Source organism: Sebastes fasciatus, chromosome 2, assembly GCF_043250625.1.
Source record: "Sebastes fasciatus isolate fSebFas1 chromosome 2, fSebFas1.pri, whole genome shotgun sequence".
Classification (NCBI taxonomy): domain Eukaryota; kingdom Metazoa; phylum Chordata; class Actinopteri; order Perciformes; family Sebastidae; genus Sebastes; species Sebastes fasciatus.
Window position 1 is genome coordinate 9,033,650 of NC_133796.1, and position 13,228 is coordinate 9,046,877.

General features: G+C 40.1%; 1 protein-coding gene across 1 annotated transcript in view; it reads right to left on the bottom strand.

Annotated features, from left to right (window-relative positions):
* Positions 1-136: 136 nt before the first annotated feature.
* Positions 137-13,228, bottom strand: part of slc7a10a (solute carrier family 7 member 10a) — a 33,102-nt gene continuing 20,010 nt past the window's right edge. The window contains exons 4-11 of the mRNA XM_074660725.1: positions 7,649-7,774; positions 6,577-6,730; positions 6,315-6,438; positions 5,184-5,287; positions 4,943-5,039; positions 4,653-4,802; positions 2,091-2,268; positions 137-1,987 (exon numbers count right to left, since the gene is read on the bottom strand). Coding sequence (XP_074516826.1) covers positions 1,887-1,987; positions 2,091-2,268; positions 4,653-4,802; positions 4,943-5,039; positions 5,184-5,287; positions 6,315-6,438; positions 6,577-6,730; positions 7,649-7,774 — 1,034 coding nt within the window. The 3' untranslated portion in view covers positions 137-1,886. The remainder of the gene's footprint in view (positions 1,988-2,090; positions 2,269-4,652; positions 4,803-4,942; positions 5,040-5,183; positions 5,288-6,314; positions 6,439-6,576; positions 6,731-7,648; positions 7,775-13,228) is intronic.

The following is a 13,228-nucleotide window of genomic DNA, read 5'->3' on the forward strand; positions in this document are numbered from 1 at the left end:
ATTATTTCAGCGAAAGACATACATGCAATATCGTTTTTCACCTGATGATGGCGCTAGCTGAAAAGTCACGGGATGCTATTGAGGACACTAAAACACCCACTTGTATTATCAGAAACAAAAAGAAGAAAGAAAGCTGCATCTTAGAAGTTGCTATATTTAATAAGTAATTACATTGTTATTCTTGTACAACTTCACACTTTTACAAAACACGGAGACACACCCATCAATTGTGCAGTATGTAAATGTATCACAACATGTCTGAGGAATGTGAACTTTGTAGGAGTCCCTGGTGCATTTGTAACAGGTTTTTTTTCTTCTTTACACACAATATTTACAGATTTCAACTGAGCTAACAGCGCCCGGACGGACGTGGCAGACAGACATTGTTGTCTGAAGTACGAGTCTCTTAGTGGATTTGATGCGATGAGGGGGTGGGGGGGTAAATTCCCAGCATCTACTGGCCTGGAAGTGGACCGAATGTTCAATTCAAGATCCAACCTGCTGGTTTGCATCATGTTAAAAACCTTCATAAGGTCTGTTGTATGTACAACACAAACAGCTGATAGACAAGAGCTATAAGAGATTACTAAAATACATGTAAACACCAATATCACCTGGAGCACAGTAAATTATCATACTGATAGTGGTACCACGACTCCAGTGAGGACATCAATCTGACCATAATAATTGGGGGCAAATTAGTGTTTCAGTGAGGCCATGATAAGTCAGAAACCACAGAAAGTCTATAAGGTCACAGTAGGTCAATTGAACTACAGTATATTATGTAAATAGTCAGTTGATCTTTAAAAAGTCAGTGGGGTAAATGCAGTGATGATGTGTCTTTGGGGAAGTGGGAGCAGGCCCATGCACAAAATATCCGCTATTAGCCACCCATCTATCTGTCAATATGCATCCTTGTTATGTTATCCAACAACATGTTAATGGTAAGCACTGTATCATACACGTCAGGTGAGGAATCTGAAATCTAATAACTGTCCCGGCAGGTCAAGAAGCACCTTGAAAGAGTTCACAGTGGCATTCCTAAAGAGGAGAAGTAATGATGCAGCTTGTTCGTTTTTTAAAAGAGAGGCGGCCATTCGTCCAGCTGATAGCCACGAACTTCCCGTCATCCTCCTGTCTCTCCTGTGCTGTAAATATTGCTGGGAACGATGAGTGTCGTGTAGATAATCTCTCTAATAATAATAATAATAGGAAGGCACCGACAGTATCTCTCAGGGGAAAATAGTGATATGGTAAAAAAGAGAGAAAAAACAGGCAAAGAACAGACGGAAAAATAGCTCATCCACAGTTGGCAAACAGTAAACATCATGTGAATAATTAGTGAAACAGAGCTGAAGGTAGCAGCAGTAATAGAGAAGTATTGCTAAGTGCAGAAACTGCTTGCATATTTACCTCAGAAAAAAAGTTATTACTCAATCAAAATACCCGCACAAACCAATACACTATACCAACATATACATTTCATAAGGCACATTAGCTCAAGGATTTTAGTTAAAGTCATAAAAGAAGAATATCTTGGAGGTGAAGCAGAAGATGACAAATGGAGGGAGAAGATGAGATAAAGATCTGCATGAAAGAGGAAATTCAGCATACAGATGAGGAGAGTGGAGTAACAGTACCAACTAACAAATAAAAACATGTTCCACAGTTTTAGTGTTTAACATGCTGAGTTTAACCATCAGCTTCTTTTATACTGGAGCTTCATCGCAGCCCCATTCAGACTGCACCTGTGCAGGAACATGGACGACACCATCTCTTCACCATCCACTAGCTGACCAATGTGACAAATTGTAACGCAAAAATAAAATAAAAATGGAAGTACAGGTGCTGATGTAAAAATGGGAATTCCTGGTTGATTGCACTGCTCAGTCAGTGGCTTTGGAGGCAGTGAGGGGTTCAGTCTCTGAGGGGTCTCCCTGAGGAAACACCACATAACACACCTTCTGGCCCACGTATGTGACTCTTTCTGCAACGCAAAACACAACAGGAGGAGTTTTAATAACAGGCACTAACTGCAAACATTAATATATAAACATCATTTGAATACGTGCAGTACAGTGGCAACTCACCGACTACCCTGTAGACCCATTTGGGTTTGTCCTTCCAATGAACACCCACAAAGTATACAGGCACTCCAGTCAGCATGATGACCATTCCCAGGCCACACACCACTGGTTCAGAGTACAGACTGAAGCCCAGCAGCACAGCCCAGAATATCAGGTAGGTGATGGGGATCAACAAGCTCACCTGCACACGACAAAAACATACACAATCAAACTTTTTTCTTTTGGTAACACTTCATTTTACAGGTCTGCAAATTTCATGGTAATTAGATGATAATTAGCAATAACCTATTTGAAACTTCTTTGGAATTACTGCCAAATTACCCAAATATTTACTTCACAATTGATTAAAAATTACTGTATTATAAACATTATTTATTTAATATTATTTCTCAATAGTTGGTAATTTATTTAATACATTTCCAGGAAAAGAATACAAAGATAATTTATATGCTTTATTTCCATGTCTGCTGATAAATAATAATTAGCAAATAACTTTTTTTGAAATTTCTTAAAAATCTCCCTGAATCATGACATTAGCTACCAGGATACATTTGTGTAGACAATAAGTCACACAATGGTGAGATTTGTGCCTGATCAGAAGTGTCTTCTATTAGTTTTGTTTTCCACCTCCAATGAAGAGCAGCGCACAGCCTCTTCTTAAGCCTAAGGGCCCTATTTTAACAATTATATGCTATTTTAGCATATAATTATTAATAATGTTTATAATAAAGTCATTTCCACGTAATTACCATGACATTTGCAGACCTGTAAAATTAAGTGTTACCTTTCTTTTTGCCACTATATTCATTGGGATTAAATTTTTTTACATTTCTTCCATCAGAAACAAGCATATTACAGTATACTGTATCCAAGTATATGGCTGGGATAATATATTAAAAAATAAATTTATGAGACAAATTATTGATAATCGTGTATGTGGTTCATATTGTGACAAATGACAACAATGCATGTGTTCTGTCCATAGACACACACATATCATGTAATTGACCTTTCTGACACCGGGAGGCGCCAAAATACCATCCATGTGCATGACCAACCTGAAATGTCCAACTACAGGTGTAGTCTACCATATCTAATGGCCCATTAATTATCCAACTCAGCTCTCCAATTTGTCTGCTGAGGTAACGTGATGGGAGAAGCTGCTGCTCAACTGAAGTGATATGATTAAAATAGTAATGTGTTACTAGTGATAGGTGCCAGATGAAGTCATATTCAGGGTTTTCTTTATACTGGTGCCGGAAAAAAAAACATTGGAAGCTGCGGGTCTTCAAACGCATCAAGCAGAGTGACATCTGGTAGCTTGTAAAACTTATAAAAGCCCTTCAAGACTGGGCTGAAGATTATATACTAACGCTATTATCCCAGCCTTTTTACTCAGATACAATATACTAAATATTTGTTTGGCCAATAACGTTATTGACGTTAATTGGCTACAGCTGCTACACCTGCATTTCCTATCTAACGAGAAACCATATTATGCTATCGTTACTCTCTTCAGTTGTTACGTTTATGTTATTAAATGCTGCGACATTAACTACGCTCCATGTTGACATGTTGGAAAATAATCATCATGGGATTCATGTTAAGGTAATTGCTTCATGTCTTATTTTCATTGTCCTGCGTTTAATATAAAGATTTTATACTTGCTATCTTATTAATAATTGGTCCAAGCCATATAGTTCTGTATGTAATGTTATCTGAATTACTGTTTGCTCATTTGGAAGATATATGAAACACATTTTGTCACTTTTATTTGTTTTTGTGTAGCCCCATTTGTTGTTTATTGCAATACCTAATAGGCTCATTTTTATCTGTCTTTATGTAAATCTTAACATTGTTTTGACATTTTCAGTTAAATTCTCCATTGTTGTTCTTGTTATTCTGAACCCTTGGTTTTGGAGTTTTGGCAAGAATACATATATATTTTTAACATTTCCCAGTTGGAGGTGTTGTCCCCCCAGTTATGGAGTTATGCATGGACTAGATGCACTTTATTTTATTGTATTTTACCATGCACTTTAACCTTGACTGCATAATTGCACTTTGAACTGCATTTGTTTTATGATATTGCACATGCGGACTGATTATGCTATTTATTATGCATTTCATTATTTATTTTAATCATTGTCTTTTATATTGTTTTAGATTGTCTACTTACTTTTACTGCCCTTTATGACAGTTTGCACATACGACACTGGTCACTAACCTCATAGCTGTCTTCATATAGTACCCTATATTTATAGACTGTCTTTTAATGCATCGTGTATGTGATGGGGAGTTGCAAACTCAATTTCGTTGTACCTGTACAATGACAATAAAGGAAATCTAATCTAATCTAATCTATTCTTAAAGTGAAAAGTTGATATTTGAGCAGTAGCCTAGTAGTTTTGGCAGAGATCACTGGTAGTTAATTTTAAGTAAACTGAGAGCTGTGATTTGATAGTTAAATAACATTCTGTTATGTATTCAACAAGACCATGTAACGAAATACTCCAAGTTAAATGTAGTTCCTGCAGTGGATCTGTGGTTCTCAGGTTTCTGTACCTTGATGGGTCTGACCAGGTTGGGTCTCTTCTTGCGGAGGTAGAGGAGACCAGCAATGGTGACTCCATAGGACAGATAGTTGATAAAGGACACGTAGTTGATCAGGTTGTGTGTCTCTCCAATGCACAGGATGAATATGGTGGCGAGGCACTGTGAGATGAAGGTAAGTTTAAGGGTCAAGTACAGTTAAACTAACAAAAAAATAATGCTAAATAGTTCCATATTAATATTAAAAACTATTTCTGTTGTGCATCCCTATGAAGCTAGACAAAACTGAGTGCAGCACTCACGCAGACCAGCAGGGCGGGGATTGGAGTGCAGTTCTTTAGGTGGATCATAGCCAGCAGATAGGGCAGGTGACCCTCTCTGGCTCCTGAGAAACACAGTCTACAAATAGACAGACACGTATGTGTGTATGTTCAGGTTTACTATAGTGGTTAGGAGTAACTCTTGACACTCTTGTTCATAAAAGGATGTTAAAATGAAGATTTGGCATGTAGCGTGCAGCAAAGCAAAGAGTGTGTGTTCTACCTGGAGGAGGTGAACAGATATCCGTTGATTCCTCCGAAGGTGGACAGTGCCACAGATATCGGCATCACCCAGGAAAACATCCCCAGCAGCTTTTCCCCGAATGTCTGGAACAACAACACAACATTTGATGGGTCAGATTATTGACTTTTATTGAATGACTGACTTATGATTCATTCTTTCAGTCCCTAACAGTAATGCATTCATTTCTTTTTTTTCTTTAAAGTTATTTTTTGGGGGCATTTTTTTAAGCATTTATTGATAGGACAGTGGATAGAGTGTTGGAAAGAGAGAAATGACATGCGGAAAGGACCACAGGCCCGGGTCCACCGCTGCTAGGACTGAGCCTTGGCCATACATGGGCGCTCGCTCTACCGACTGAGCTAACCAGCCGCCCATGCATTCATTTCTTAATTTTCCTAAAAGATGCAATGTGCATTTTGAACACCCTGCATAGCTATAACAGACTGTTGTTTTTAGTCTCTTTAGGTCAGTTTATAGATTCTAAGGACGATGGCCTTATCCTTTAAAGGGATAGTTTGGATGTTTTGAAGTGGGGTTGTATGAGGTACTTATCCATAGTCAGTGGTATTAGGCTACCTACAGTAGATAATGGTTGGCATGCCCCCAGTTTGGTGAAGCAGACAGGAGTTACCGCACGGACGCAAAGCAATGTGCTGCTGTGGACGGGGCCGGCAGCAAAACGTATTTTAGCCACCTAAAAGAAAGGCTCAGAAAGGCTTTTGCTGCTGGCCCCGTCCACAGCAGTACATTGCTTTGCTCTGTTGCGCCTGTCTGTTTACTCTAGGTAATACACTGACTGTGGATAAGTACCCCACTTCAAAACACCCAAACTATCTCTTTCATATCCTAGGACACTGCTTGTAATACAAGTCCGTCAAAGGAAAGTAGTCAAAAACTGAATTTGTGACCGTTTCCCAGTTTTCCCTCTGGGATCATGAAAAAAAACTTTAATCTTACTGACTGATGAATTAATTGGTTGGTTGAGGTCTGTCTCGTGCTAGGATTCTCAGCTTCAGCAGACTTCCGGTTTCCAGACAGCTGAGACTCTTGTATAAAACAGTTTATAAACTGCTATGAAACATACATTCATAGAGATGGAGAGCTGCTCACCACTGCCACAGCGTTGGAGGCCAGCAGCTCCTCAGGGGTCATGGAGGAGAAGTAGGCAATGTTGGTCAGAGTGTAGACAAGGGTCACCAGTGGGATGGAGATGTAGATGGCACGGGGCAGGTTCCTAATAAAAATAATGATGTACATAAGTAATGCTGATAATTCAAATATTGGTTTTATAGAGCATTAACAAGACATTAGAGAGTAGAGTAGAGCTTTGATAGACAGATATTAAACTATACTGTGTATGTGCATGACGTACTTGCGTGGCTCCACGACCTCCTCTGTGACGTAGTTGAGAAAATTCCAGCCGCTGTAGGCGAAGGAGGCCTGAAGGAAGGCCAGCGCTATCTGTCCCACTGACGGGTCCTGACTGAATTCAAAAGCCACACTGGGCCGCAGGGCGTCATAGTGACCTGGAGGAGTTGAGAGGAAGGGATGTGTGGATGAAACAGTGAAAAGATCCTTTATAATATCACCTATAAAATCCACATGGTTTTCACTACAATACAACTACATTGTCACACAGTCAATTCTGACTTCTAAACAAATTTGGTCACCATATTATTATTGCCTACATCCATAAAAAAATCAGCTACTTTCTAAATTAAGTTTTCTCATTTGTCACTGTTGTTTCTACTTGAAGACCTTTAAATGTCATGTCTAGTTTTGTACACCAGAGGTCAGCGTTGGTAATACATTTTAATCTGCTGTGACAGGATTTACAGTTGTGCAGCAGCTTTCTTCCCAAATGAGCTCATTAGAAACTGTTTGTTCATGTTTCCAAACAGAAGTGTATAAAGGTTTATCAACTGTATAGTATTTTTTTTAACATGAAATCTTCTCTGCAAATACAATATGTACAGATGATCCCTTCATTTATCTTCAAATTCTTTTTTCATTTGTTTTGTGGGGGCATTCTTTCAATCTAAATGCACCAAAATTAATTTTAAATACTCTCATAAGCGACAGTCAGTAAGCTGCACATTTTTTTTCACAAGATATATTTTATTTGTATTTCATTTTATGTCTCAGTGAGTCCAACAGCTGTTATTTTCCATATGACTGTAATGCTGATCTTTGTCATTATCCTGTTCTTTTATTGAAAATGTAGGTAGTACATTTAATTTGCTCTGCACTTTTAGATTTTTCTTTGCTTTATCAGTACTATTTCAACAATTCAGTTTCCTAATGGAGATAAACTAAAATCAGTTATCAAACAATCAACTTGCTGTATCTAGATATGCATAGTTCATTCCAAACCGAACCACAGAAACAACCATCATGTTGAGGATTTAAATCTCACCAGAATGTGTATATATATGTGTGTTTACCTCTACAGATTTGGACGAGTCCTACAACTATGATGAGTACCAGAGCGAGGAGTTTTCCTACAGTGAAAACATCCTGGATCCTTGTCGCCCAGCGCACACTGGAGCAGTTCACCCAGGTCAGGAATACTGCGGAAACAGACACATACACAGAAAGCATCATGTTTCTGACAGGCTTTGCCTTATAAATGCAGGGTCTCTCACAGCCCTGTATAAGTATCGCCTCCACTAAATTAATAACCTCCACAATATCAGAAGAAGTAAATACACGTCATGAGATAAAATCATAACCTTTTAAGGTAAAGCAGCATTCACCAGCTGGATGCATGGACTACATGTGTTCTGCTGCCTCTTTCATATTTATGTCAAAGCTTAAGGTCTGGAAGTTGTCCAATATGACTCCACATTCCTCTCTTGTCAGCACCCAGAGGTATTATGACCACCTCTTTCGGGACAAAACACACAGAAATCTATGGAATGAAATACTTCCTACTTTCTGTTTCCACCTGGTATAGAGTGTGTGTGTGTGTGTGTGTGTGCCCCAGCTCCCCTCACCCTTCCCTAAAGCCAGCGACCTTCACACTGACCCTCAGTTTTGCGTGTTAGCCACCATAACAAGGGCTGGCCAAATTCCAAGTGTGCCAATCCGAGCAAGTGCAAGTGGCTCTCCAGTCGCCCTCAAACTCAAGTGCAGTCTTACAAGTGAGAGGTAAACCCAGTAGGAAGTGTGAATGGGACTACCAGCACAGAGAAAGAAAGAGAGAAAACAAAACTTTTGTGTAGTTGTACTTTTCTTATTTTATGTTTTAAGGTGTGCAGTCCTGTACACATCATACCACACATTTGAGTGTGAAAAACAAACAAAAACAACATACTGTAATTCAGTCAGCCAACTCACGTAGAATACAGTATTATGTAAATGTAGAATATGTACGTCCACGGTGCTTCGTGCGAGTTTAAACAGAGCTTTAGGTGAGTAAGGTATGTGTTACAGTGAGAGTAGTCATGTGAGTGTAGCAGTGGACATTCTCAGGTAATTTGAGCATCACTTCAAACGTCATATGGATCGTATCACAGCTCTTTTCATTCAGAGCAGCGACCTGCTGGTTTGCTTCACCACTTAGAGGTCATGAGGGGGTGTATCACATGAAAAAGGGAGATATACTCATACCCACTATTGTCTTGTCTTCTCAATGACGTACCATATCAGCAGGAAATAGTGGTGGAATTTGTATAAATTGTATAGACCCCATACCCTCGCCTTCATCCACTTACTGACCATTGCTTGTGTTTAACATGCACTCAGAATTGTGTGGCACATCAAATCGAGAGCTAGAGATTAGGAAGCAGTTTAGGTGTCAGGATGTGTGAGCATGATTGTTCAGATTCTCCATCTTTGTCTCTTCTCTTGTCTCTCAGTATTCTGCATCTTCTCTTTTGTCTCGTTTCCCTCCCGTCTTTATTTAATCTCTATATTTCTCAGTAGGGCTGACCCGAATGCTTCGACGCTTCGACCATTGCCATGGTAATCGACTTCCAAATCAGTATTTGAATGCTTCATTTTTTTTGTTTTTATCATGAAAAGTATGTAATGATAATGCATAAATCTCAAAATAGTCCACGAAATAAGGAATAATCCCACAACATTAGTCATCTTCATATTCAACATTACTTATTATTAGTTATTCTCAGATGGATATCCCTGTTTATTGTGTGTAGAGGTGCGTGTGTGCTCAGTAGTGCAGCAGCGGCACTGTCCCGAGCACTGAAACGGGGGAGATAGAGACAGACAGAAGAAGTTGCGCTGCATCGCGAAGCTTAGAATACTTTCGAATATTTCTCACCGAAGGTTCGAAGCCCCAAATATTGTATTTTCGGGACAACTCTAATTCTCAGATTCTCTCCTGACCTTTCACTCCTCCTCCCTTTTACACAAAAATGCCCTCTCTTGTAGGAGTGGCACAGAATGTGTGTGTGTCCAAGTATATTTGGGTGGAGGGTGTTATCGACCATGTCATCCATCACCGGAGGCAAGGTTTCCCTCCCACCACAGAAATCTGAACAAACTGCTTCCGCTGGCGCGGGCACACACAAACACATACACACACACACACACACACACGTGCATTTTTGGCAGGAGGGTTTTGGTGGCACCGGGCAGAGCTTTTTCTCCCCCACAACACCGTGGTGTTTTATAGTCAGTTACCCTAGGGGTGTTGCATGCATTTCCGTTCCTGTGTTCCCGTGAACCCCCCCCATCACCACCACCACCTCCTCCCCCCACTTCCCTCTGTGTTAACCCTGACAGGAAGGAGGTGCCAGCAGGCTTTGAATGCGACAGCGCAGGTAAATCTGTGTCCTGCCATCACAGCTTCTATTGAAGGCCGCCTCAGCACTAGAATACTAAACTTATTACTGCTTTTACTCTTAATGGATTCGGATCCCAACTTGGTGCAGATTTATCAGAGGCCTTAACCTCTTGGTTCGGGATCTGGTCACCGAAGTCACTGAACTGGCAATAACCCCCCTGTCTTGTCTGTCCACCACAAGGTATCTGACACCAGAATCCCTTCAGGCGACAGTAAATCTACAGGTTTTAGGTCTGGGTGAAATACATGCAGAGACATGCTGACAACTAACATAGTACAGTCAGTGATGTAGTGTAGGGGAAGATAAAAGGAGGGCTGCACCAAGCCATCACTGTTAATGTCTTTATTTAACTCCCATTCAGACTTTAACTGTCTTTTTTAACAGAGACCAAGCCAAGAGGGCGACACACAGACTGTTACAGATAAACGGGGCAGAACATAATTAACTGGTGAAGATTAGATTAGCTTTGAAAAATCTCTATACCACAGTTTTTATTTTACAAAAAATATTTCTCATGGATTTTAGTGTACAATGCAAATAACAGACTCTTGAATGAATAAATAAATCACTCTTATTCCCATTCAATTATCTTTAGGGATAACAATCATGAACATGATGAACAAATATGTAAACATGGTTGGACTAATAGTCCTTTGATTTGTGTGCTCATTTGTGGTTTTGTGCAGTTTTCCTCTCGGGCATGAACTAAAACCAGCGGAACATTACATCCTGCATTCCTGTACAACAGGAACAGACTTTTCTCACTCTGTAGCTCTCACGGTTATTTGTTTTTTGCTGGCAGGTTTCTTAATACTGTTATGCATTTACATATTATTGCATTCACTCTTTAACAGAAGAGATGCAATGTTACTATGGGAAAACAAAATGAAGCTAGAGGGATCACACCAACCACGACGCCTAATCGGGCCAGGGGTGTAAAGTGGCCACTTCCTACATCCGGTGCCCTTGCTCGGACCATACCCGTCTTCAAACTCAGCTTTTATTTGGATCTCAGCTACACCTGCAAAGTTTTGTGACTGCATCTTGCACGGTTTTGACGCTGTGACAAAATCTGTCCACAGACAGGCAGAACTATAAACACCTGGCAAAGTATTCAAAACTGCCTCTGTGGTAGTTCCCGCTACAGTAGGTGTGTCCAGGACCACATCTTGTCATGATGACTAACAGAAGGTGTAAACAATACCAGCATTGTTGTTGCGGCTGGTAATGAAGAGGCGACTTTAGCATCTGTTCCCTTCATTCATATTTGATGCATTAGGCTAATGATTCCATCCGGAACAGCTACACGTTAACAGGTAGTGGTTTTATTTTAGATAGATATCAAAATTCAATAGACTATAACTCAGTAGTAAAATACATCTTATGTTTCAGTCTGAAATTCATAACTTTGTGGCACCCGCCTTTTCTAAATATAAAAAAAAAGGCTGTGTGTACACGCCCTAATGTGGGGGCCTTCTCCGTAACTTGTTTTACAAATACAAATTATAGATGGGGAAAATGACTTAGCCTTGAAAAAAAGGTTCAGTCAGATGATTTATTTTTTGTAAGTACTATGATTTGTTCTGCAGAGCAGTTACAGCTGTTAGTCTGCTGACTGACCATGACCCCTCAATCAAACTCTAAAGTAGTTTCATGCAGCTTCCAATATAACAAGTCCAGCATGACCAGGGATTCTGTGGAAGTCTTGGACTGCCACAATGAAATTTAAATCACTCAACCACATTTAAAGTGTAATTTGCGCGTGATGTCCGTATTTATTCTTAGCCTGCATACTTTGCACTGCTTCATTCATTGGCGTCTACGCTGTGCCTATAGTTAAATCGTTCTGACTATATGAATGAGTGCACAGTGTGCCTGTGGAAGGTATTAAACTTCTGGCAGTTTTTGACAACATTGGTTCGAAGCTAACTAGAGGGTCTAACGCATTCTCTTTCTACCTCTGCTGCACCACCACACTGATGTGGCACACACAAGTGGTGGCTAAAGTTGTCTCCCTGCTGCGCTGGAATGAACAACAGAAGCTGCTATTGCTGTTTCCTCCTCAGTAAAACTAAGTGAGAATCAGGGGTGTGTATCCCTCCTGCCTCATCACATTTATGATGATAGTCATGGTTGGATATGATGTTAAATTAATGGTTTTCTAATGTTCATTGCTGGAAAATGTACTTCAATGTACTAGATTGGTGATTTAATTCTAGTAAACGTGATCAATGTTTGACAGAATAAAGTGCTGTCACAGAGTAGATCTCCTGAAATGGGAGTATTAGGCACATGACTGTGCTGCTGGGGGCTATCCAGTGCTCCTATTCTTAGAAAGAACACTACCGACCCACAACTGGACCGGTCTGGTTTTCACTCACCCACCCCCACACACAAACACACACACACACCTGGGTCACTTGTGACTCTCATGCAGTACACTCTGGAGGGGACGAAGAAGGAGGGGGGGGACTCGTATCTAGGCTGACTCACATTCGTAAACCCGTCACTAAGAAAAGTTCCCTTGACATAACAGGCCTCAATAAGACTCAGCAATGCAGAACAACATTAAATCCAGTTAATCTCACTGAGTGTTTCAGACACTCACTGTACACCAAACTGTGGAAAACATTTTATCCCCGACAGCCAAGATACTTCCAACTTTTTCTTTCCTAATGTTACTTAAAACTGTCTTGCCAATTCCCTTTGGGCAGATTATAAGCGACTTGACAGGTTTTCGCTTCCGTGGGTCAATTTGTGGTGTAATGGTTTATTTATAGTCCTGAATTTGTCTAGAAGTGCATATATGATGAACACTACTGCAGAGTGACTCACTGTATACGGATTTGCGTAAGCCACGGGCTAAAAGAATGTGTGACCTTTGGATGAAAATAGCAATCCATCATCTTTATCATCAGTAAAGGCTGTAGGTGGTGATAGCAACAATCATTCCCACATTTGCAATAGTGGCGTATAGACCTTAAAGTTACTACAAGGAACTTTTAACTGGTTATGAAATAGTCTCATTTTAATACTGATGCCTCTATATGACTTACATACGCTAACGAGACCATCAGAAAGGATTATTGGTTATTTCTATATAGTTATTGTTAATGCTTGTCATCGGTGACACAGGGTGGGATTCCACGCAAAATCAGATGAAAATAGGCAGTTTCACCAGAAATTCCTTCAGCTCAGACTCCAGAGCGGACA